General features: G+C 48.7%; 1 protein-coding gene across 4 annotated transcripts in view; it reads right to left on the bottom strand.

Annotated features, from left to right (window-relative positions):
* Positions 1-2,009: 2,009 nt before the first annotated feature.
* Positions 2,010-26,907, bottom strand: part of KIF26B (kinesin family member 26B) — a 563,425-nt gene continuing 538,527 nt past the window's right edge. For all 4 annotated transcript variants that reach the window (XM_054694956.1, XM_054694958.1, XM_054694957.1 and 1 more), the window contains 4 exons: positions 23,080-26,503; positions 13,883-14,085; positions 13,246-13,396; positions 2,010-8,814 (listed from right to left, as the gene is read on the bottom strand). In XM_054694956.1, the coding sequence (XP_054550931.1) occupies positions 8,666-8,814; positions 13,246-13,396; positions 13,883-14,085; positions 23,080-26,503 (3,927 nt within the window). In that variant the 3' untranslated portion in view covers positions 2,010-8,665. The remainder of the gene's footprint in view (positions 8,815-13,245; positions 13,397-13,882; positions 14,086-23,079; positions 26,504-26,907) is intronic.

Here is a 26,907-nt window from a genome sequence, read left to right as displayed (position 1 = left end):
GCTGATTGGTTGGTGCCTGTGGGGTCTCCCAGGCTACCATCCCCCCCTGAGTTTCCCATGCTACCTTCCAGCCCTCCTTCCCAAAGCTAGCTTGGGTCTGTTGCTTCAGCATCATGTTACTGTCTTGGTGTTCCGAACATTCCATTTTTAATTAGGTTGGGGGCACCCTGATTCCCATTGATTGCTCCCCATTCAGTTCAATAAAAGGGGTTGAGACACCTGGACTTGGGGCAGGGGTGCCCCTCTGGTTCCCACTGATTGTTCAGATTGATAAATGGGCTTGAGCTTGGGGCCCCCTGTTCTTAATTTACTCTCTGTATCCATTTCCTAACTTCCTGCTTCATTAATAGAATGAATGAGCTCCTGCTCAGCTTTTTCCTGTTCCCTCTTCTTTTCCCAAAGGTGATCTTTTCTATCATCATTCAACCATGTTTGAGAGTCCATTCATCCAGACTCTGTTGTAGATGCTGGGGATATAGAAGAATAAGAGACACCCAGGGGTGCTAGGAGCACATCAATCACTCACAGGCCAATGCACTTATACTCCAAGGGCACTGTCTATTCGAAGAGCAAATGAATGCATCAGACACTGCAGCAGACACAGGTGAGACTCAGGTATTTTCTCCAGTCAGGTACAGGGATTGCCCAACCTGCTATTGATGGAAGAAAGGTATCACCTTGCTTTGTGTTTTCATTTCCTTCCAGCGCCCAGGGGCATGTGGAAGCATGTACTCTGGTGTCCCAGTGGAGAGAGCACTAATGTCCTCCTGAGATGAAGACAGTGTGAAAGGATAAAAGTAAGTATGAATAATGTTGAGCGTTTAATGGCTTAAGTGACAAATACAACTAAGATGATATATTTGTGTGGTTCTCCCTTAAGGGAAGCATAAGAGGGTTAAAATCGATTCTAGGCCCATCTTTCTGGTCTCCCTTCTTCCAGGGGAGTGGGCAGAGTTGGAGAGCACTGCCTCTTGCTTCTTTAGGGAAGGCATTATTTCTGGAAAATCTTGATGGCTTCTTAAGAACACATGGCTTGTGCTTGGTCACCCAAGCACCCTCCCATATGGAGGCCCAGAAGGGCTGGCATGAGATCTAGGGAAGACATGAGCAGGGTCTGTGAGGCGCACCTCTCCAAGCCTCAGCAGAGGATGAGGCAGGATTCCTAGCAGCCCCTCAGGGGGTGGGGTGTTTGTTCTGAGTGGCCCAGGGCACTATCTCTTGGGATTGTGAGACACTCCATTGACTGAATGGATGTGGCACCACATCTTAGGAAGTGCCTCGCTGCTGCTCAGGAGGAAACATCACTGGTTGAGGGCTTGAGAGTGTCCTTGAGAGCGGGGGTTTCCTAGGAGACCTGTTTCTACTTTCTGGTGTGCTTTTGCTTGCTTGTCTAAATATGCCCAATGAGAGTTGAGGCAAGCACTCTGTCTCTGGTGAATCCTCTCACCTTCCCGCACCTCTGGCCTGTACCCAGTTCTTGCATGCATAAATAAATAAATCTTAAAAAAAAAAATAGAGTTGAGACAAGCACCATTGTAAAAATGGGCCCTTGCGTCCAGGTCCGAGCAACCGCAGTGATGTAGAATGGTTCTAACCTATACAAGCCCAGAGACAACAACTGAGGGAGAGTCACTCTTCAATAAAAACATCACATTAACACTCAACTTCTCGGCCCTCTTCAGGTGTGATCACCAGCCTAGCAGCTGACTCTTAGGGATGCAGAACAGGGCTGGAGCTGCATGACTCTGCCTCCACTCCAAAACCCATCCTACAGCTGAGCTTTTGGGCACCATGGAGGCCAGTGGGACTAGACAGGCTTCCACTAGAGAAGTCCTTGGAAGCTGGGAGGAAGACCTAGGCCAAGGCATTGCTCCACTGTAATGAGAAGAACCCCCACAGCCTCCCGCTCTCCCACCCTACCCACCCAGGCTGTGAATAGTTTCCCTCCCATATGGAAAGATCACTTGGGTGCAGAGAAATTCATGACTCTGAGTAGAATAACAGTGAACATTTAATGCCACCAGAGTTTGATTCTTTTTAAACACCAGATTCTTTTTTGACAACATTTTACACCTCATATGCCACAAAAAGTCAGAGATCGTAGCCAGCAAACAATGTCTTCACACTGGAAATGACACACAGCGTAATGGATTCATGTCACCAGTTTGTGAGAACTATAACTTTCTTTTCTGGATGGTTCTCCAGGTAGCCTGCTCATATTTACCATGATCAAGCCAAGAGCTAACTTTGATATAGCTATGTAAAGGCCCATACACACAAACCAGCCTGTTTGTAACGAGGCTGCTGGGACCTGCCCAAGTACAGAATCGTTCAATTTCTGACTTTAACAAGTGAACTTTATTAAAAAAAAAAAAATATTAGGAAACACTTGTAAGCTAGAACTTAATTTTTTTAAATGGCACCCAGTAAAACAATGCGTTTAAAACAATGGCATTGAATACTACCATGGACTTCCAAAAAACAAGATTTTAAGAACTTGTTTGTGAAGTTGCTGTTTCTGACACAATAAATGCACTTGAGCAGGCCTTGTCTTTATCTTTCAAATGGGCTCATTTCTACAGATAAGCATTTATTATATACATACATACACTACGAGAGCTGAGGAAACCACAAAGATCATTCAGCACATGTCCTCATTTTACAGATCAGAAAACCAAGTTCCAGAGAAGTTAGGGAATATCTCCCAGGCCATAGGACGACTGTCAGAACTGAAGCTGGACTCAGGCCATCTGTCCTTGCTCTTCCAGCACTGCCCCGGCCTTCTGAACACACGCATCTGTCTGCGTCCTGTGCACACGCATCAGTACACAGCATATACACATACCCGGCACAGGGCCCCTCCTGGCGAGAGTCCAAGAGGCTGCACTCAGTCCCAGTCTGCTAAAAAGTACTCTGTGAACTTGGGTCAATCACTGACTATTGACTTCAGTTTCTTCATCTATAAACGATGACCCCCAGCTCCTATACAGAATGTTAATTTCTTCAAAGCACTCCCCATCAGTTATACCATTTTCTCTTTACACTATGCCAGAAGGGCAGCTATGATGACCCCCAATCTTCCACTGGGGAGCCTGAGGCCCAGCAAAATAACGTGACTTGCCCAAGGTTGCATAGCTAGTTAGGAAACTAGACCTGGCACCCACTTCCTGTCTCCTACCTCAAGGCTTTTTCTCCTAGGTTTAGCTGCCTCTCAAATGAGACTACGGACCCCAGCCCCTCCCTGACTCTCAGGGATCCAGTGAGGGGACAAGACGCCTTAAGTATTACGGGTTGTAAGACTCACTAAAGTGCTTTGGTTTCTCCAGGAAAAACAGGTAATATATATATCCAAGGTAAGGAACTTTACTTTTCCAAACTCCCTTCAGTAGCGCTAGGGGTGGTTGGGTGGGGAGGCGTAGGGAAATGTAGGAACCTGATACCATCCACACTTTTCCAGAAATTCAGTGTCAAAGTAGCAGGAGGAGGCCAGATCTTCTCTCACCTAGGCCTGTGGAGGCTGATTTCCAAGCCCATTACCATCAAATTCAAGATGAAAGTACTTCTTCCCCTTAAGCTGTTTACTATAGAAAGAGCTGGATTTTTTGAACTGTATTGTGAGGACCCCACACTAACCCCTTTTCTCCTAATTTAGCTTTCCTCTCCCTGGCCCACATCTCTGCAAACAGATCTCACTAGAGTGAGGGGGAAAACGAGTCACAGACAGATCCACTAAACTTATACTTCGATGCATAACACTTGGATAGCACTTCCAAACATGATGCATAAACCATAAAACACAAGCAGTGCTATAAAACAACATCCTGAGTTTACACACAAATTATATAACTTCTTCATAAATTGTTTATGATGACGTGAGATGTTGGTTAGCAGCGTGGGCTATGAGGCAGTGAGCCTTTTTAGTTTTAAAGGTAATTTCTGTGTCTCTATAAAATCTCTGTGTGTCAGCATTTCAGCACTCACTCCTCCCCACGTGGGCACCGAGGACATGTGATTTAGAGAAGATTAATTACATGCAACGAGGTTGACGCTGCCTCAAGCGCCGCTGTTTCCCTATTATGACATCACCTCAGGTTCTGGGTAGGGCCACCCACAAAGCAGAATCGTTTGTTTAGGGATGGGCAGACTACCTGCAAGGTTTTCAAAAAAAACTTTTTCTGAGAAGAGGAGGTTGAGTGGTAAGAGCCTCTCCAGGATTGGAATTATACTTTTATCTGGAAACTACAAACAGTTTGTAATTAAGAAAAATAAGAGTTGTTGTTAGGAAGATTGCAAAGTGACATAGTCTCTTGAGTTTTTACCCACAAATGTTGACACGTATTTGCTGGAGGTGGAGAAAGAGGTATTATAATCCAAACGAACACTGTATTTCTGCCACCTGCCCTTCTACCAAGCCCCTCAAAATTATATTAACAGTGTCAGTGAGTGGGCTTTGCTTCATTTGGCACAGAGAAGAGTGGGCTGGCTTTTCTGTGTGCAGGTGTGATGTGCGGCAGTGCTGATGTGACCCTCTCCGTGGCAAGCTGGGCAGCAGCAGGGATGGGGGAATGACGGTGTATTCAGCGTAACTAGTCTCCTGCAGGACTTTCAACCTGTTTCTTACTAGCATGGTGTTGGGGTTTAAAATATATTGTCTTTAAAAGGGGGGAAGCCTTTTTGAACATGCTAAAAGAACTTCTAATATTCCATCAGGAAAGAACAATGAATAAATTCATGAACTCTTCTGGTTTCAATTTTGAAGTGAACTCATCTTTAGTAATTTCTCAATCCTTTTTGGTCTAAGGAACTTAAAAACACTCCATACATGGTTATTTTGGAAGTCAGATTACAGAGCCATGGTGGCAGATGACACAGACGACTGAGTTTGTGGTTAGCACATCTACGGGTTCTCACAAGCCTGGCCTGCAGCCCCAAGGAGCCCAGGTCAGACAGCCGCTCTCAAGTAGCCTGATAAGGGCCTTTGGGGTAACCAAAATTCTTGATCAGCATTAGAGTCTGAAGCCCAAAGAAAAACTGCTTATTTAACACACACAAAGGTGCAATAACCAGTACAAGATGCACCTGTGTTGGGCCTTTTGCACCATCACTCTGGATGATATCTGTGGCTACAGCAAAGTCATTACCACTTTCCAGGAACCCGGGCTTCAAGGTTGAGGCTAACTTATGGCAAACTAGGCCAGATGTCTGCCTGCTGAGGTCCCCGTGCCCGGCCGCCTGGCTTTTTGCCCAGGGCCTATCCCCACCCACCTTGGCCTCCCTTGCCACACCCCACCTGCGCCAATGGTATCTGTTTTTGCATCTCAAGCTTCCCATGTTCAGAATAGCAATTGGAGATGAAACAACAGATAAGGTGTTCTGATTGCAAGTCTGGAAGAGATGAAAGCTATCGACAGCTTCCCTTGACATACAGGGAATTCCAGGATGAGAAGAGCAGGATAAAGCAAACTTTCACTGGTGCAGCGTGAGACCCCATCATGAAAGTAATATAGATTTACTCCAGGGAAACACCACCACGATTGCCCTTTTCTGGATCTGAATTTTGTTCTGCTGCTAATGCTTCCACCTCACACTAAACTATATGGAGAGGAACAGATTTCAGACAAGGAATCAGGCTCATGTGGCTAAATGTCAATTTCAAATAAACATTTATCTGGTCCTTTTTTTGGTAATGAAATGGAAATGTGTTCTTTGACATTCCTTTTCCTTCTTGGCTTATCCAAGGCCAAACTCAAGAGGAGAACTGAAAAGCCCTCAGCCCTGGTCCCTGGAGGGAGATTTTTGTTACTGGGGCTGACTGCTTCGGCACAGTGATGAGATGGCTTTCCTTTGTGCCTGAAGTTTATCACTGTTGAGTCAACTCAGAGGTAGAACCAGGAGCACACACATCAGAACATAAAATTCATGGTTTCTTTACAATGTTAATTAATACCTGGTGCATTAAGAGGTTTTCAGCTTATTTAGGATTTTTTTTTTTTTTTGAAGAAAAAGCCAAAAGGGCTGTCTCCATGCCAAGTTGTTCTACACCATGGCCAACAGCAACTCAACTGATAGAGATTTTAAATCTCTGTAGATGTTTCCACTTAGGTTTGCTCCAAGGAAAAGTGCCGGGGCCCTAGCAATGGCCTCCCATGGCAGTCAGTCCAGTAAGTGACCTCTGGCCTCCCGGAAGTGTGCCATGGGCAGAAGCTAATAACACTGATACTCATCAGGTGAATCTACTTCCAGTTAAAACTATTAATACTCACCTTTGACAATCCCAAATATAAGGTTTTCATGAAGTGATATATTTCAGATCAGTAACCAAAAGGGCTGCCAAGTGGAATATGCAAACTCAAAAGACTGGCCTCCTTTGGGGCTCAAAAACTTCCCCAGTGTTGCTCTGAAATAAACCCACCCAGCCAAGTGCTATGAGACCGTGCCCAGGCACAGGGGACCACCTGCATGCTGGGGTGAACGTTGAGGATCTGGGGGAGGCTCTGCTTTACAACGTGCAGACACACTTGTTAATGAGAAGGGACAACCTTTCACCACATTTGAGCCTGTTCAGGTGTCAGATGCGAGCCTGCCTTCTCTGGGCACCTCTGTTTAGGAGCAAAGCAGGGTTTGGCCCCCACGGAGCTGGTTTCCAGTCTATGGAGCTGACTTCCCTGTAGGGCTGAGGGCTGTTCTGACCCTGGTCCCCAAACTTAGGCTCCTCTACTGTGTTCTACTGAGCCTAGCTGGCTCTTTAGTCAACAGTGCTTCAGAAGAGCATTGGCAAGGAAAGGTATAGGTTCTTTGCCTTGGGGAGCAGCTGGTTCTGAGGAGTTGGTTAGTGGAGACTGAAAATAGTATCCTGGAGCTCTGCTGCATGGGAGGGTAAAACCAAATAGTAAAGGCCTTAGCACCTCAGTGGGAAGCTTCTGGGGCCTGGCCCTGACCTTCAAGGGGGCTGCCTCACCGTGTTACCAGGCAGCCCCCTCACCACCCCGCCTCACATTCCCATCAGTAAAATGGATCTGATAAGCTCTAAGGGAGCTGTGGTGGGATGAGAATCTTAATGTGTGAATGAGGTACTGAGCTGCTGGGAGTCAAGACCTATATGTTCACACGCATTTGACTCTGTGCTCTGTCTGTCCAGAAGTGTGTGGTGTGCTTTCTCCGCTTTCAGGTGCCAAGATTGAGGAGACACACATGTGTTTTCTTGGCCAGGAGGCTTTGGGACGTGGGACAACTGAAAATGTCTTGCATTTAAGCAGCACTATGCACAACAAAAAATTTATGCAATACCAACATCCTTTCCTGTTCCACACCAACACTAGTTGGGGCCTCTGCATGTACAAGCCTGTGAAGGTCTCTAAATTGGGACAAATCCCCTGCTTTAGTAAATTCACAAAAAAAGAGAGCCAAAAGATATGGCTGTGCTGACCTGGCTCAAACTTTCAATCCAAAGTCTTTGTGATAAAACCCAATATGATCCATTCCAGCTTCATCCACAAAATACACGAGTTTGTCTTTTTTGAACTGAGGCAAACAGCAAAGGAGGAGGAAGAGGGAGGGATCAGAAGAGGAGAGGAAGGACACAAGGGGATGTGGTGATGGGTCCAGGGGCATCGGTGGCAGGAAAACCTTGGGGACTACAACGATTTAAGAAAGAAAGTTTAATTAACTGATAAAAAAGGGTGAAAAATGTTTGGAGGGCCACAGAAACCCGGGGCCTGTGGGTAAAGGAACAAGCATGTGTGTCAGGACTTGGCGGGGAGACTGTAGAAGGAACAAACATCCCACCCACTGGGTGAGACAGGACCCCGATCACAAAGGCCCCATCTCGGCCTCTGCTCCAGTCCTCTCCAGCTCTCATGACCCACATTCCCAGTCTGGCCGCTGAGGGCACCTGTGCCCATGTGACGAGGGGCCTCTCCTGCTCAACCTTCTTTGGAAACACACTAGCTTGTGCCCGTGTGGTCTCTATGTTCTGCTGAGTGTCCTTACCAGAATAACCATAAAAGACAGTTAACATTTATTCATATGCAATACCGATTAGGAAATAGGTCTACAAACACAACTTACTTAGAAACAGCAAGTCAGAAATAGAATAAAACATCAAAGGAAAACGAGCTGTAAATACATTTCAAAAAACGTGTTTGATTTTCCTTTTTGTTGGTTTTGTTGTTGTTTACAACTTGACTAGCACCATCTGTACACAAGAAAGTATCAACATAAGTGTTTGGATAATAATAAAGATTTGCAAGGCACTTAATCAGTCATTCTGGGTAATTTTTTGTGGTGGTTTTGATTTTACTTTCCACAGCGATCCTACGTCCACCCTTGCCCTTTCTCACAAAACCAAGAGAAGAGTGAGGTCTCTTTGCCAGCAGTTCTTATGTACAAGCAAGTTCTTGAAAATTCCTCAAAGTGCTTTTTCAGTCTCAGGGGGCTTCCACATCCTTTGGGGTTCCCATCATCTTCTCCTCCCATGCATGTTTGTGGTTACACCTTTCCTACGGGAAACAAAAGAAAACATTGCCTTCCACTCAACGCTCACTCCAGACTTGCCACGAACCTTCATCCTCCTTCCGCTGTCTTCGACGCTGCCAGCACCAAGGCCCGGCGTGTGGCTGGCTGTGGAGTCCCGGGAGTGAGGGGCCTGGCAGGGTGAGGGCTCTGTTCACCGGCGCCTGGAGGTGATGTCAAAGCAGGTGATCATCATGAGGTGGGCCTTGCAGAAGTTGACGCGGTTTTCCAGGCGCTCCGTCACGCACTCGAGCGCCTCCAGGTACTCCAGGGAATCCAGCTCCAGAACCTGCTCCAAGTCAACTGCAAAGAAGGAGAAGCCTGATGGAGATGCAGAAAAGGTGGGGAGAGATGACCTCCGGTCTGCACGGCCCAGCCCACAGCCGCGGCACTGCACCCACCCCGGGTCCCAGGCCCCAGGCGTCATGTGCCTGCCTGGCCACCGGACGCTGTGTCTCTCAGGCTGAGAACGGAACGTTGTTCACTGCTCAGTTATAATGGTGATCATTTTCATCATACAGCCCAGCATTCTACTGAGGATACACTGAGGGATAAGGTAACTTTCGAGCTCTATTCACCTCTGTCACAGGATTTGTGACACTCTATCAGCACATTCTTCTTTGTTGGCCACAAAATAAGTCAGTCTTCAAGCCTTACCTAAGTGGCATTTATATCTCTGCCAATGATAGGAAGTATCTTCCTTTCCGGTGAGTCCTTCACACAGCTGCCTCCCTAAGCAAATGAAGAGAACTGACCTTGTCTCTGGCACACCCTAGCACAGGAAACAGGCGGATGATAAATCTATATTCATATTTAAGGTTCCTTGTACTCAGAAGGTAAGCTGAGGTTTAGGACCCAGATGATGCTCCTAATGTTTAGGGACAGAGTGAAACATCCTCTTCCTTCGATCCCTAGCAAGCTGGGACCATCCTCTCCTGGACCTGGGTGAGGGTCCCACAAAAAAAAAAAAAAAGTGTGTGAATGAGCTGTAGAGCTCCTTACAATATGGGACAAGGGGACCTTACCAACTCAGCTAGAGGTAGTGTCACCAAGAAACCTTAACTTGCAACTGGTAACACACAAAGGGAGAGAGCTTATAAATACAGGCCTTTTCCTGAGGATTCGTGCCCCTCATCAGGCACCCCTTCCCACCAAAGACCTACACTTGAAAAACAATAGGGCTTCCCTGGTGGCGCAGGGGTTAAAGTCTCAGCACTATCAAGCTGTCACTAGCCACTGTGGCCTGAGTTTGATCCCTGGTCAGGGAGCTACCCACATGGCACAGTAGACCTCTCCTGTCTCACCTACTGTTCCCCTCAGCAGTGTATCTCAGTGGATCCACCTGTTCTGCTCCCCACTTCGTCTCGGGTGAATCCTCTCAGGCCCCATACCTCTGACCTGGACCCCGGTTATTGTATGCTTAAATAAATAATCTTTTTTTTTTTTTTTTAAAGAAAAGAAGACCAGTAGGGCTCCTGACCTATAGACCCAAGCAGGGAACAGAGAGTCAACTTTTAAAAAACACAAACTCACTAAAACTAGGACTAGCACAAAGGTAGCAATTTGAACCAGCACCTAAATCATGAATGAAAGAGACCCATGAGCTTACAGTGTCTGCTGGGGGCCAAGGGTCTGTTAGAATTTTCTCCCAGGACAGAGGCACTGGTGGGTGCCATTTTTGTGCCTCCACTCTACTGTAGTAGAACCAGAGGAACAAGTGCTGTCTTAGTGCACCTTCACATCTTGCTGGAGCCACAGGTCACTCTTGCCTGCTAAGCCAGCTCCATGGAATGTGGCTCATCGCCTGCTGGCCCTAGTCTTGCCAAAGCTGGAGGAGCCCTCAGGGCTACGTAAGCCAGGGCATGTGATCTCTGCACTCTGCTGATCTCACTACAGCTCACCAGTATGTCACAGAAATCAAATTATACACTCATTAGAACCCTGATTCTTGTAGCTATCCCCAAGGGAGGCATCCATATTGCCAGCTCTGGAGACCTACAGGATCCTACAACCCACAGTTTTTAAGACAGCGGCCAAATGCGACTGCTGCTATCCCAGGGTCTGACTACCAACCAGTCTGAAAGTAGGTACTAAAAAAGACCTCTCCTGACAGGTCTTGGCACACCCTCAACAACGGGGACGTATCAAGAATAAACCAGGCTGCCTGAACAACCACAAAGGTTCGAAAGACAACCAGGAATTAGGGCACAGTTGAATGATGAGGTTTAATGCCACTCTCTCAAGACTGCGGGAGGGATCTGTTTTGCCTGATATATAACATGAACACACCTGTAGGAAGAGACCTTAATGAAATGGAGAAAAGCAAACTATCTGATCTAGAATTCAAAATAATGGCCACAAAGCTGCTCCCTGAATGGACGAACACAGTGAGAACTTCAACAAAGAGAGAATACAAGAAAGTACCAAATAGAAAGTCACACAACTGGAGACCAGAACAACTGACCTAAAAAATCTCATAGGGGCCTCCCTGGTGGCGCAGCGGTTGAGCGCTGGGTTGCGAAGCTGCCCGCGGCCTCTGCAGCACCGGTTTGATCCCCGGCTGCTCCCCGGCCACCGGAGGAGGGTCCCGCATGGCGCGCAGACCTCTCCTGCCGCCCGCTGCTCCCCTCAGCAGTGTACTTCGGTCCTTCTGCCTGCTCTGCTCCCCGCTCTGGCCCTGGTGAATTCTCTCGCCCTCCCGCGCTTCTGACTGTACCCAGTGCATGTATAAATAAATAAATAAATAGACAAATAAATAAATAAATAAATAAATCTTTAAAAAAAATCTAATAGAGAGGTTCAGCTGTAGACTAGATGAAGCACAAGAATGGATCAGCATGTTCCAAGAAAGAGCAATGTTTCTCACCCAAGCAGAGCAGCAATAGAAAACTAAAAAGGAAATCCCTGATTCCTGACATGCACAAAGGCAGGAAGGAAGCGATTGTTTCCTGGAAGCATCTACACGTGCACTGATGTTTGCTGCCTCCCAGGAAAAAAATGTGGCTTTGTAAGATGAAGACAATTTTCGAGTCTGCCTGAGACACAGACAGCTCTCAAAAAATTAGATTTTGATGAAAACAGTCAAAATAAAGGGGACCACGGGAATGGTTGTCCCTGGAGTCTTTGAGTGTCTGGGGAGTCACCAAAGAAGAAAAAGGGTATCCACAGGTGGGAGCAGGATAAGCGTGAGGCTCCCATGCTGAGCCCTGCTCAGAGACGCTTTCCTTCCTCTTGTCTGCCCCATCAGTGTCCTGAATGGAAATACCCTCCAAAGCAGGAGTTTATGTCTTTGTCCAGATTTCTAACAGAAGAACTAACTCAGGGTATCATGCAAGCACATACTAAGAAAATGTTTCTTGTTGAGAACATCTATTTAGTTGAACTCTGGACAATAATAACTCTACTTCTTCTTATTGAGCCTTCCTCATGGGCCAGTATAATATGCATGTGACTGGCAGTAACTTCTTTACTCCTCCTAACAATCCTGTGAAATTGGCAACATTATGTTTTCTATTTTGCAGATAAGGAAATCAAGGCTCAGAGAGGTTACACCTCTTCCCAAGACCCCACTGCTGGTACCTGGGAAAGCCGGCCTCCAGCATGGGTCTGCATTATTGTGGTCCTGGCCGCAGATGGTGCAGATGGTGCGCATCAGCAGGCCAGTCACAGGCTGGTCACACTGCTCTCTGTCCCTCTTCACATTATCTTCGCAGAAACCCAAGGAGCTACTGGGAGCTGGGGGACTTATTACCTCATTCTTATGGAAATGAAACCACTTGAAGCCAGACTGTTGTCAGAGCAGGACGCAGCTGCTGAGGAATTCTCACTTTCTCCTTCACCCAGTATCTTTTTACCCTAAGTTTATTAAGTCAAACGCCCTGCATTGCTCCTCTCCCACGCCACCATGAGGACACACTGGTGATGGGTGGGGGGTGGTGGTGGGGGAGGTTTGGGGGGGATATTCTGTGCCAGGGAGAGTCGTGAAGAGAGGGGGCACAGGGAAGCTGAGAAGCCTGGGAGAAGACTGGCAAGTGTCAGACAGAAAAGGGAGGGAAAGGAATTTCCGTGGCGGTGATGGACTTTATTTCACACATGACGTCTTCCAGCATCGGGCCCCATAGCAATATAAAAGTTGGGACCAGATTTGAGCTTTATTTTGTGGTAAATGGAATGGCTAGGAACAAATAAATAAGAGACAATTGAATCTGTCTTTCAAAGAGAGCAAAATTGTTCTGAATTGTTATTAGATGGTTACTGTCATCCTGGGCTTTCTATTAAATGGAAATAACACTGTGAATGTTATTTTTTCACTCAGAAATGTTTTTCTGGCTTTTTGGGTTCGTTCGAGGTTTTTCTAGGATTGCACATTCTACCCTATTAAGAGCTCTGTAAGTTCTTGTCTATTTCAGGCTGGATATTCAATGTGATTCTGTGGCCTAGGAGCAGAGTTATAGTACAGCCTCATGTCTGGGTGATCTGCCACACACAGGGGGGGAAATCTCATTTTCAGGTTCTTTGCACTGAGACACGTAAGAAATAATCTTGCAAGAGCAATACCCATCACCTGTTTGTTGCCCTGGCCCCTCCCCTTTGCCCCCGGGAGGGTGGCATTGCATACTTGCAACTATCTCCAGACAGAGACTGTCTCGGGGGCACAAAGGCCTTGGGTTCTGACGCCACTGTGAGCTGGAGAACCCCGTAGTTGCAAAGATGGAAATGAACCCCAGTGCTTACATTCACTGAGCCACTTGTTGGGATCCAGCATCAGATACTGTTTGGTCATCTCCAGCTCCTTCATCAGCCACTCATATTTGGCTCGGACCTCGGCGATTCTCTGCTGGCGATGCTCCAGAATTTTCAGTTTTGCATTGAAACACATGACCTCCTGGTAGGCAGATGAGAAAAGCAGAGCCCTCTGCTCAGATACTGTGCACACATCCTCTTCTACAAAGCAAGGCTTGTGCATCCAGTCAGTGCAAAAGGAACTGGTTACTGGGAAGTCTGGGGGCATCCAGGTAATTCCATCTGAATTTCTGCCCTGACAGAGTCAGCTCAGAGAACCCAACCACAGCGTAAGCCTATCACAGGCATTTCTTAAATCTAGAAAGCAGATTGACTTCCAAGCTGGGCTCAGAAAAGCCCCCAGAGTAACAGCTCTCCCAGCCTCTGAGTTGCATGGAGCCCTCTGAAGTCCGGGCCAAAGGTGCTCCTGCTAGGACAGGGCTGCTGCTACTTCCTGGCCCTCCCTTGCTGGGAAGCCTCTGGTCTGAGCTGTCCTCACAGGGCACGCCCCCCCACCCCAATACCGCCCCCCCCACCCTCCAGGGGACTGGCTGGGGGCTGTCGCTTGTATGGGGAGGAGGTGACTCACCTTGCTGTTGCCTCCTCTTCGTCGCTGCAGCCGCTCCACGTCATCAATTTCATAGACTTTGATCTCAAAAGGCTCCCCAAGGCCCCTCTGGTTGTTGCGCAAGGGGCCATCCACCCAGCGCACCCCAGCACCGTTGGTGGGTTTTCTCACAGGGGACGGGGTGTCGAGCGACAGAGCTGGGATAAGCCTCCGTCTCTGTGAACCTAAGTAGGGGATTAAGCTCAAAGTTAATCTTAATGATTTTCAATCTTTTATTATTTTTTTTATTGCAAGTGGTGGGGCCATGCCAGACACCCTGGCATCTGGAGAGAGCTGTATTTGGAACACTCTGGGCCCTCAAGTTGCCACCTCAGAAACATACATACATGCTGCTCCCTAACACCTGTTTCTCCTCTTCCTCCTCAGCAAGAGAGACCCTGGGTTTCAGTGGGGAGCATGGCCACCTGGGATGGAAACCAAGCCCCTCTGTGGTACCTGAGCCTTAAGCTCCCAGTAGTGTAACATCAAGAGCTTTGCCTTCTCCTGGTTGGGGAAAGTGACACCATCCCAACAGGTTTATCCTGAAGTTGAAGGAAATCTGATCTGACTTCACTTAGAATTGATATATGGTCTCCTTTTGGGGGGAAATAAGACGGGAGTTTGCCTGAAACCTTGGCTAGCTGCACTTAAGAACTGGGGCTGGATGTGCTTTTCAATAGAATGGATAGAGTTCCATTCAAAGTCAGGTTGGAGTGAGAATGAAGGAAAGCAAATGAGGACTTGAAACCCTTGGAAGGCAGCCCTGAGAAAGTGAAGGTTGTGCAAACCTATAGCTTTTCGGAGGACCTGGGAGATGGCTGTGTGCATTCACGAGATGATATTGTTCCTTTCATGCTATTTACCATCACAGACAGGCTATCTCGGAGGAGTTAATGCCTTCTTTTTTCTACTCTTCCATCCATCCTCTTTTCCATTATTGTCTCCCAATTTCAGTGGGTTCTGCCTATTGGGTACATAGCTAGGGTGGCCTGATGACCCTTTCAGAAAGAAAGATGTCCTTTTTCTCCAACTTCAAGAGAGCTACTGGTTGCTATGGAAACAAATACCACAACCCCAGAGAGAAAAAGAGCCAGAATGCTTCATTATTGAATAAAGGACCTAAAACACAGGGCTACCTTCTCATTAACAATTTTAGGGAGTTAGTGAGATGGTTCACCATGAACAGCAATTCCCCGTAGTGACGGCCGTCAGAGCAGCGCATGGCTATTCAGAGAGTGGGGAGGTCGTTCCTTCAGGAGACAACTAGGGGCGCTGAATTCAGAATTAGATTTTCCCAAAAAGCATATTCTGTCTTGTAGCTCCCTCATCAAATCTCAGTTTTCATTTCCCACATCTTTATCTTATATACATACCCACACTCACACACACTGATTTATGAAACCACAAGACACCAAGCACTTGGGCAAAGTAGATGTTTATCTCTTTAGTGTCTACGACATTCACAATGGAAATAAACTGGGTAATGGTTATTTTTTTTAAATCAATCTGATCAATCTAGTTGACTTTGAGCAAACCTTTCTGATCCAGTCTCTTTCATATAAGGCTGCTTCCAGAACATCTAGGGAAGTTGAGTAACAATGAGCATCAGTGGGAGGATGATTAGTTCTCTGGCTGACAAAGGGGATGGTGGAGGCAGAGGGCCCACCATCTTTCAGGTGAAGACTAGGGCTCTGGCCACCAGGCAATCCTCGTTCTTTTGGCTTCAAATACTCACGAAGTGGCTCCTGTTACACCGTTTTCTCTGGGTTTGCGAATACATACCCAGACATTAGATTGGGTGACTCACCCTGAATCGAAGGACAGGTCAGGAAGTACCTCCTCTAAAGCAAAGTCAGTAACATAAATGGGCACCTCAGTGATTTAGACCCACCTGAGTGCCATTAGACATGCTCAGGCATTTCTGGGATGACTCCTCTGAGGATCTATGTGTGATAAATAGGGGACGGACTGGGGAAGAACAGGGAATGGCTGATGCCAACTACTATGTATTGCTGTGTACCAAATTATCCCCAGACCTAGCAGCTCAAAACAACAGATTGGGGGACTTGTTCAACATAGCAGTGCAGGGGTATACTGAACGCACCTCCTTCCGCTCACACAACGAAGACTTCAACAAAGAGAGAGAAAATGTAAGAGAATTACAAGAGAGAAAATGTAATGAGAGTTAGAGAGTTGAAGAATATAATAACTGAACTGAAAAACAAAGTACACTCAAGGGGTTCAACAGCAGGTTGGATGAAGTAGAAGAACATATTAGCTAGCATGAAGACAGGGGAATGGAAATCAGCAAAGCAGAATAGCAAAAGGAAAAAAAAAGAATAGTCAAGCCTGGAGGGGTCGAGCCTCAGGTGGGCCCAGGTCAGTCTGGCCCACTTCATGAAGCAAAACTTTGTTGCCAGTAAGGAGGTGTTTTTTTTGTTTTTGGTTTTCTTTTTTTCTTTTCTTTTTTTTTTTTTTTTTACACACGATTTCTCTGTGTCCAGGGAGTGATCAAGGAAGAGGAGAAATCCCAACCTAGTGGTATTTCAGGACTTGTGATCCCGAAGCAGACAGGTTACAGGTGATCTGTGCCACTGTTGCCAGCTAAGGTGCTCAACCACAGCTTCCTTACAGCAATATGGCCCTGACTTTCCAGCAACCTGGAAGGAAGTGATCACTCAGAAGAGAGATTGGGCTCAGAAGAAAGCTGAAAGAGGTGGAAGACATAAGAAATGGAGCAGGTAGACCATCCAGAAAATCCCAGAATCATATTTGCTTGGGAACCCAGATCAAGACTTCATGGCCAGTTCCCTCCTGGGATGACAAGGCATGTAGGCGCTATTACGTCTCATGCCCTTAAGAGCAGCAAGGGGCACCTCGAAACCTCCTTACTGCATTGAACTCTGTTCCTCTACTCTGACTCATGCCATTGCCAGGGCCCTCAGCTTTCCCCATGATACCCTGACTAAGGTTCGTAGTGTACCTCTGAAGCAAGACAAGAGGGAAGGAGAGGGGTCCTCAGTGGTAGGTATAAGACTTGGATGTTATCAACTCACACATGGAATTGACTTTCTAGTGAGTGAATTCAAAACTCTCAGAAAATCCAAGATACCCATGAACTATCATAGAAGAGAAACTATGTCTACCCCAGACTACTGCTCACTTCCCCCTTGTCAGGGACTGACATGGCGAGGAAGTTGAAGAGTTTGCAAGAGAACATGAAAAGAAGGCAACAAGAATGAGATGACCTTTGGGATGTTTCTATTCTGCCTGTCCCCTCTCCGGGTTTGACTGTCAGCGGCATGTCATAAGAGGGGCTACTGACCAGTAAATACCTGTCTCACTCTGTCCTCTGTTGCACTGGCCACCCCAGCAAGAAGTCTGATACTGGGCCTTCTGTATGTAACATCATAGAATCCAGGTGGAAGTGTCCAGGCTGAGTCTGAAGATGCTGCCTGTGTGGGCAAATCTCCGGAAACTTGGGAATTCTGAGTGCTGCAGACTCACAACATTTTTGAACCCCTAATTCCTGCTCCTAAGAACCTAGAATAATTAGCTTCCCACCATCAGCTGCTGTTTTCATTCTAAGTCAAGACATGAGCACTAGGAACACTGCAAATCAAAAAGCATAAAGCACTAATCTTGAAAGGAACCACAGGACCTCCCTGGTGGTGCAAGGGGTTAAGAGCAACTTATGAAGCTATCCACAGCCTCTGCAGCATAAGTTCGATCCCCAGCCAGCCAGGGAGCAACCCACATGGCGTAGCAGACCTCTCCTGCCTTGCCTGCTGCTCCCCTCAGCAGTGTATTTCGGTGGATCCACTGTTCTGCTCCCCACTCTGTCTCTGGGTGAGTCCTCTCACTCCCCCACTCCCGCATCTCTGGCCTGTACTCCAGTTCTTACTTGCATAAATAAATAAATATTTACAAAAATGAAGGAACTATAGACATCAGAGAAGAAAGAGAAAGGGAGGAGGAGGGGAACGGGAGAAGGTGGGGGAGACAAAGAGGGAGGGAGAAAGAGATCCACGGGCATAATTTCACTGGTAAATAAGAGCCAGGTACATGGCCTCCCGGATGCATGATGACATTGGTTCTACTGCCTGTTTTCCAGCCTTAATTAGAGAATGATGGAGGTGAGACAGGACCGGAGAACTCTCGAGAGAGAGCCTAGGCCCCTCACATGTTCTCCCTGGGACCCTCGGCCCTGCACCCCCTGCCCCCATTCCTCACTCCGAGGGCTTCCGTGGTGTCTTAGAGAGTGAATTACTTTTTTTGTCCCAACTGTATATTCAAAAGGGTTTTCTCATTCTGCAATCTTTCTCATCCGTCTAGGTGGATTCTCTTAAGACACTGGCAAGCTTAAATTTGCTAGCAAGCAGCTTGCCTGCTTCTGTTTTTTCCGTTTTTATTAAGCTAGAGACCACGGTATGTCTTGAATTCATGAAAACAAACGAAGAATGAACCTCAGAACCCGATGAACAACAGAGGGTAAGCGAGGCAGCCCTGGTGCTCCCAGGCCTTTGTGAGGGTAACTTGTCACAAATATTTGCACAGTGGCTCTGTGAACTGAACCCAGAATCCCCTCAGTCAGTCATGTTGACCTAGCGCCCAGAGAAAGACGGGCACTGAGTTGGATGCTTAGAATGGCAAAGGACAGAGAAGGTAGGTTCAGTGTGTAAAGCACTGGTCACCAATAGTATGAGGTATGAGGAATGCATAGAAAAGAACTCTGAGCTAACTTGTAGGCCCATTTGGCCAACCAGACAGCCAACCTAACCAGCCTGCGGATCAGCCATGGTATCCAAGTGGCCCAGCTCGGGGCTGGACACCCAGAAAGCTGAGCCAAGTGCAGAACAGGCCTTGCAGGTGCTCATATCTGGGCAGGTCAATCCCTGGCAGCATTTCAGAACCAACACGCTCTCTGGGTTTGCTTCCCTTGGGGCAGACCCTCTTCTCCCTGGCTTTCTGGATTCTGGGTCATACTATATATACAAATGAGCTTTATTCAGACCAAGGTGCTGATATTATTTTCAGGTTTCCCTAATCAAGAGACGGAAAGATAGAAAAGGAAACCAAGAAGCTAACATACAGGGGATAGGGTGGAATGTAAGAGATAGCGCCCAGGTAGGAGACACACCATAAGTGCTATGTGATAGCGAGAGCAGACAGTGTAAGGACTGGGACTCGGGTGGGGGGGAGGTGTCCGACTGTCAGTTGATGAAAATGTAGCAAAAACTATATCACCAATCTACATACTTTTAGCAACTTAATACACCCTGGCCAGGGCTGGTTGTCATCAAACTTATTCATGGCTTTAGGCCACATACATGTTTGCATCACTGTAGGGGGCTGGCATAGATCACTGAAACTTCATTGATAAAAGCAACACAGCTTCTCTCACTCATCACATTCCCAGTCAAGAATCTGTAATGACTGCAATTATTACTATTATAGTTGTGAGATATTTAAGGTATAACTTGATCTGGACTTACATTTTCTATCAATCCTGACATCCAGTAGAATATCACCCTTGTTGAGTTAATCTTTCTCTGTTGCCCATAGGCCACCCTCTTGGTGCCAGGCCAATGCTCCCACTACTGCCTCAAACAATACCCTCCACCAGCTCTGCCTAAGCTTTTTCAAGGCCTAGCTCAATCCAATGTTTCCCCACAGTTTTCTTCCTGCTGCTCTGGACACTCCCATTTTCTGAATGCTTCCTAGACACAAGTCTCACTCTACCACTCAGTACTTGGCAATGCTCATAGGTGCTCCAAACTTTTCATCCTTTTTCTCTAACCCGATTAGACTTCTTACAGGGGCTTAGTTGTCTATACTGCCTGTCCTTTCCCCTCCACCCTTGAAACTTCCACACCATCAAGCTCAAAAAATATAGAAGAGGCCTGATCAATATTTATCAATTGGAAATAAATGCTATGCAAAGAAGTCATGTTATCACCAATTTTTTTTTATATTATTCAAATCATCTGACAATATGGGCATCAGGAGACTATGAGGTTTCTCAATAAACCCCTCCGCTTTACTTTTACATGAGAAAATTGAAGCCTAGAGAGGATAGTTATTCCCTAAAGATCACACAGCCCAAGACTCTAAGTCTCCTACTTTGTAGCTTTATCTTCTCACGCACCTGCTATAGTCAGTGGAACACCCCAACCCTGTGTGCTTCCCACCAACATGCCTCACCACGGACGGGGCTGGGAAAGGAAACTGTGGTGATGGTGTTTTGCTGATTCTACTGTTAAATGTGCCATAAAGCACTCAGAGAGCTCAAGAATATCTTTCCAGTATTCTATCTCTGGTTCATTTTTACTAAGGAAATAACCAAAATATTAAATCTTCCCAGATTCAAAATCAATCTCTGATAAAAAAAATAATAACCACGTATCTTTCTGCAGTTCCAAAGACCTCTTTCTAGTAATTTTAAAATCTAGCCATCTAGTTAGGAATTTCCTTAGAGGAGTTTTATGGCTTCTCTTAAAGAAGCTGCTTTTGATTTATGCTGATCATGTCTGGCAGCCGGCATTTTTCTTAATAATAATCATAAATAAGCAAGACAAGGTCACCTGGCCTGAAAGGAGCATATCTCTGCTGCCAGGTCCATTATGGGGCCCTGGATCTACGAGCTGCTCACTGAGGCCCGATGCTCTCAGCGTCTGCATTAAATCCCACATCTGGCACGGAGCCTGGTGCTTTTATTTTCCACTTTTCCCTCCAGTAGGCTAATCTGACAAGAGACCCTCAGAGGACAGCATTTATGACAGGAGGTAGAACTAGAGCAAGACCTGGGCGAAGCCTGCTGTCCACTCCCCAAACAGTTATTTTACACTTTTTCTTCTTGTTTACTCCAGCACAACAGCCAAGCTGAACAATGCAAGTTTTGAAAGAAGAGAAAAAGGCATGGAAAGAGTAAAATGGAGTCATAGATTCAAGGCACTAAATTAGAGCGTGTGAAAGCCTCTCTATACCTCACCCATGTGGCACATAGAAATGTCACAGGATTTCTGTGATCTGGACTTTGAAGAGCAAGACTGCGGAGATCATAATAGTAAGGTTTATCCTCCAAAACTGAAAGCCAGAAGGGTTTTTTTTTTTTTTTTTTTATTTCTACAGAGACTGTGGCTTAGACGAACTTTCTTGCTATTTTTAGCAACTAATATCAATACATGTTGATGCCCCAGCCCTGAGAATAAGCTGTCATGTTATGTCAAATGGCTTTTTGTCCTCTACTTGTCTACTATGGGGTCTGCCCCCATGTCTGCTGATGGACTCTGAGGGGTGAGGGTTGCTGAGGAGCGCTGTCAAAGAGGATCAAAGCCTAAAGCACACACCACGAGGAGATAAAGACATCAAGGGTCTGACAGCCACAGTGACTCCTGAGCAGTTTAACATCCTAGAAGGTTTCATGATCTGGGAGGCTATCGACAGTGTAGTGTCTGGAATTATGACATGACTGCATAGTCCCTTGAGGTTCATCGCTTTGATTTGAGACAAATGGTTTATGATGTGCATTGACCACAGATCTTACATTTGGGTTGGAACATTCTAGAGCTTGTGCTTGTCTGTGGTGGGAGCACATGCAAAAGCAACCCTGTGGCTGAGAGAAAAATCCAGTGGAACAGCTGATGGAAAAGCCAGAAAGGGGAGGCTCCACTTCTGGGTCTTGCCCCATCTTTTATTCCAAATACGCTGGTAGCACCAATATGCTACTGGGCAATGATTTCGAAGAGCCTGGGGTTCCACAGAAGGGCGATGGTATAGCAGAAAACAGGCTAGCAGGGCAGGGTCCAGGCCACTCTCACTTTAACCAAGGCACAGAACTGCAGAGGGGTCTCTGGATATGATTGCTTCACTTAAAATACGAGTTTTTATGCTAAGGAATAAGTAGGGGTGATTTCTTTGGAAGCCATTTAAGGACAAAGATGAATCGGAAAAATTTCTCAAGTAGCTAAAGTTGTTCTTGGTTCCTCTTCTATCTCTTTCTCCCCCTCTCTACTGCCCATTCACTTCACCTACCACCTCTAGTGCCCATTCACTTCACTGGGTCCTCCCTGGTGGCGCAAGGGGTTGAGCACCGCACTATAAAGCAATCTGCAGCCTCTGCAGCATGAATTCGATCCCTGACCAGCCAGGGAACAGCCCACATGGCGCAGCAGACCTCTCCTGTCTCGCCCGCTGCTCCCCTCAGCAGTGTATTTCAGTCAGTCTGCCTGTTCTGCTCCCCACTCTGTCTCTGGTGAATCCTCTCACCCCCCCACCCCCACACCTCTGGCCTGTACTCCAGCTCTTGTATGCATAAATAAATAAATCTTAAAAAAAAAAAAGTTACTGTCACATGTCACCTAAAACTCCAGTTAACAAGCCAGTGGGTTTTATACATTAGTTTCTCTGCAGTATATATTTGTCTTTTGATTAGAGATTCTTGTAAATGGCAAAGAATTCTTCCAGAAGCATGCATTTTGTGTGGGGGTGTCCTCTGGCAGGGGGCTGGCAGAGGGGGGCAATAGGAGAGTGTTCAATTCAGGCTCCATGGTGTACGTGCATGGGCTTACCACAACAGTGCTTGGGGTGCAGGTGAAGGAAAGGCCTGCCCATTGCATTCTCAAGGAAAGACAGCATGCTTCATCCCATGCCAGGGAGAGCGTGCCAGGGCCTGGAGGAACTCCAGCCCTACATTTCAGCTCTGTAGCCACTAGGTCATAAGGGTAGCTTTTCTGACTTGATTGCTCAGAAGCCCCTAAGCAGCAATGTTCCTGTCCTTGAGCAGATAAACCCAGGTCTCCCCTCACTTAGTTAGGGGACCCAAAGGAGGAGCAGACAGTTTTACCCCTAGAGCTGGTGAGCATAGAGTGGGGGATCCTGGAGGCTGTGCAGGCCCTGTTTCTTCACCATGTGGGTGGGTGAGGGGTATTTGCAGCCTTAAGGCATAATGATGCCCTAAAAATAGTACCTTTTTTTTTTTTTTAATAGAACAGCTTTTGACAGTGAAAGGGTCCTGCGTCCCCACCTGAAGCCTGCAGGGTGACAGACTGTGGGAAACGGAGAGCCCTGGTATCAATCTCATGCCCGCCAGGGATGACCCTCCACCCCCAACTAACAGGACAGGGCAGCAGTGGGACTGGGGCAACAGGCCTTGCCCTTCGACGTGCCCAGATGCCTACCTGAATTGGAGCGTTTCTTTGGGGTTTTGAGGCTCCTGCACCTCCCACTCACAGAGCTGCTGTTCTCGCTCATGGAGTCCTGCGCAGAGGACGCGCTGCCGGTGGCCTCGCTGTCCCTCATCATGCTCTCGTAACCGCTGCTGCCGCCGCTGTGGTAGAACAGCGCGGTCTTCCCCATGGCGGGCGGGAGCTCCCCGCTCAGCACGCTGCTGTTGTCGCTGCCATGGCCGCTGCTGCAGCGGTGCGGCTTCCGCGGGGGCGTGATCTTGCTGTAGGGCGAGGGCAGCAGGTGCGCGGCGGAAGGCTTGTCTTCTGCGGGGCCCCCGCCGCGCTCCTCCACCTCTGGCCCGGCCCGCAACTGCAAGCCTCGGGGGCTCGCGCTGCCCTGCAGCAGCTCTGAGATGCGCCCATTGACGGCTCGCAGGGGCAGCTTGGAGGCCAGGCCTGAGCCGCGGCTCCTGCTGAGGGACTGGGTGGACCAGGACATGTGCTTCCCGCTGGGGGGCAGATTGGAGCTCTGGCCCACCGACTGTGGCAGAGACTTGGTGGAGAAGCTGAGGGTTTTGGTGGTGGAGGTGGACAGGCTGCGTGCTTTGGGGCTGGCCAGCAGGAGCTTGCTCACAGCGGAGATCTTGGACTGGCTGGCCTTGGGCGAGGCCCCAGTGGACTGGGTGGAGCCCGGATTCGTGGGCGAGGCCCCGGCGCTGCGGCCCAGGCTCCTCCCGGCGCGCGGCATGGTGCTGTCCTTGCTGTTGTGCATCCGAGAGCTCATGGAGGACAGGCTCTCCGCTCTCTCCAGGGAGAGGCATTCGTAGTGGCTAACTGTTGTCCTGCCAAGAGAGTTGGTCCTGCTGGCCAGTTGCTCTAGTTTGGCACTGAAGAGCTTGCTGCTGCTATTGGCGTCCTTCATCTTGCTGCAGGACTCATCCGGGAAGCTGGCCAAGAAGGACACTGGTTGATTCAAGGGGCTGCTGGTGCTGCTGCTGCAGGCGCTGTGCTGGGGGCTGGCCCGGTTCTTCTGATCTAAGCTGGACTTTCGGACAGGGGGCAGTGGGGGGGTCCCTTTGGGCCGAGCCAGGACACAATGCTTGGGTGATGCCACCTTCCTCTCCAGGGCTGCCTTGGAGGGCGGGGTGCCCAGTGCAGTGGCGATGCCATTGGTTTCTGCCGTACAGTGGTAAAAGAGGCTGTCCAGCTCCTCCTGTCGGCTGGCTTTCTGGAAGGCCCTGGGAAGGCTGCTGGACTTCAGGTTTCTAGTGGGATGCACTGGGCTCTGGGCCGCCAAACTGGGCAGGGCCATCTCACAGCCATCCACAACCCTCCTGAAGTTGTCGGTCCCCGGGGAGGCAGACACCTCACCACTGCTGCTGCTCAGCCTGTCCCCGCAGCTGGCCTTCCTGTCCTGCTTCTGTTCTGCTCTGGCCTCCGGCTTCAGGGAGCCCGTCGCAGTCTCATACCTAATTCCTTCTTCGTCGGAATAAGCATTCTCTTTCTTTACCTCTTCTTCTCTTTTTAGCCAGGGGTCCTCAAATTTCATCTCTCTCTTTGTACTGGTTTCCTTGCTCTCCTGGACCTGCGCTGTTTTAGGGATTGAGCTGATGGTTGCGATGGATGCCTCGGGCTCTGGGACATTCCGGGGGCTCATGGCGATACAGGGATAAACCGTAATGTTGGTCTTCATGGGAATGTACCCTTCGCAACTGCTCAGGTTTGCAGTGTTAGAGATGGTGACCATGGCTTTGCCCAGTGTGGATATCTTGCAGCCTTTGATGGGGGTTGCTTTGTTGAAAGAGTCTTCCCCCATTTCAGACAAGATGAGCAAATTGTCAGGGCCAGCCTTGGGCTTCTCTCGGCACACCACGGTGGTGTTCTGGATACTGCTAACAAACTCTGAGGCCGGGGGGTCTGCCATCGCTTCCCCGTGCCCGAAACACGTCTGGGCTATGAAGCTGTGGCACGACTGCTCGCCGTCGCTGCCTGTGCTCATCTCACTCAGCCAAGAGCTGATAGAAGAACGCCTGCTCCCCGCCTCCCGGCCCTTCTCGTCCAGGGTCAGCTTCGGGAGGGGCAAGAACTGTGTGATGCTGACCTCGGAGACAGGAGCCACGTTTGAGTAGCACTCCAGGTCCTCGCTGATGCTGCCTATAATGCTGACGGGCCGGGAGCCCGAGGCCAAGGCCTGCACAGAGCAGTCGCTGTTGAAGCTGATGATGCTGGTGGGGCGGCCACTGTCCAGGACCCCACTAATGGTCAGCTCCTCCACCAGTGTGAACACCAGCTCGTCCTCCCCATTCAGCTCTAGGGGCTGCTGCACAGTCACCATGGTGGTGCTCAGTATCTCCTTCTTGGCATCTGGGGACGTGGCCGCCTGAGGCTCGTCCTCCACAGGGGTGTCAGGGAATCCTTCGCTTCCAGCAGACATGGATTTCTTCAAAACCTGGGGGCTCATTCCAACAGGGGGAGTACGTATCTCAGGCTGCAGCAGGGACTCGCTCGATACCGTGCTGGAATCTTTGCTCAGGGGAGGCTGGGGGGCAGGAGAAGGCAGGACACCCTTCTGGGTATAGACCTTGCATCTCTGGGAAGGAGAGCTGGCAGGCTTATACTCTGAGGTCTTGGACAGGCTGGCCACGCCCAGCCGGGGGGAGCCCATGGGCCTGGGTTTGCCTTCCACAAAGCCACAGGAATTCAGGCTTTCTCGGCTGCTCTGGAGGCTGGGGCTCTGCACGAGCTGGGAACTGTGCTGGCTGCTGCTGCTGCTGCCCGGGATGCTCCTTGGTGAGGCAGGGGTGGGGCTGTTGGTAAGTGCTGCGGCAGGAACAGGCGAGTGATTCCTCTGCATCTTGAAGGCCGGGGGTTCGGTGGCTTCTCTGTCAGTCAGGTGGCCATCTGACCCATTGTCTTCCTTGTCAGACTCACAGAGTGGGCTCGCCCCCACTGCTGCTTGGCTTAACGGGGGACACTTGCTTGCTTGCTCTGCCCCAAACTGGGTAGGCAGCTCTTCAAACGGAAACTTACTGGGCTCCTCACTGCCATCGATGCAATCCAGCCTCTCCTGCAGCTCGGCAAACGTGTTGCACTTCAAGCAGTCCCTTTCTGACTTGCCGGCTGCTGCCTCCGCAGCCTCCATAGGCCGGCTGTCCCCCCTGGTCTTCTGCAGAGCTGGCACAATAGGGACAAAGTCTGGGGGGCCCTCATTGTCGGTGAGCTCCTTGTCAGAGAGGGCCGTGCCATTTGGCCCAATGTAGATAACTGTGTCGCAGGACTGCTCGCTGCTGGAGGAGTAGTCGGGGTCACTAGAAAGGTGAGGGATCGGGAAATCCGAATCCACCGCAGCCCTGGCATGAAAGGGTCTCAGCTGGGTGGGCCTGCGCATTCTGCCTTCCTCACAGGAGCTCTCTCCTCCAGAGGAGCTTGATGTGTACTGTGGGCGAGAGAGAACAGTTACCATGGGCAGCCCTTCTGAAACAGCCCTCCCAGGGAGTCTGACGTTGTGATGCAAGCAACAGAGGCCCACGATGCTGATGCAGGCTGCCCAGGCCTCGCTGGCTGCCCCGACACCTGGCCGTTACTTCTTGGGGTGTGCTGACCAGTCCACCCTGGGCCTGTGAAGGCTAACCCCTCTGTGGCACAAAGGTGTTCATGAAAGGAGGTGACTCGTCTAAGCCCCATCTGATGTCCTAAGGGGTGGAGCGGTCACCAGCTTTGCACACCCAAGCCATTTGTGGGACACTGTGCCACAGACCATTTGTTGGAAAGTCCTGTTTTTGACAACAACAGCAAATAATATACCAAAGGGGTTGGGGTGGGGGGCAGGGAGAACACCAC

This window comes from Talpa occidentalis, unplaced genomic scaffold, assembly GCF_014898055.3.
Source record: "Talpa occidentalis isolate TD23 unplaced genomic scaffold, MPIMG_talOcc4v2.1 talOcc4.14, whole genome shotgun sequence".
NCBI classification, from domain to species: Eukaryota; Metazoa; Chordata; class Mammalia; order Eulipotyphla; family Talpidae; genus Talpa; species Talpa occidentalis.
This window is presented reverse-complemented; position numbering and strand designations above follow the sequence as displayed.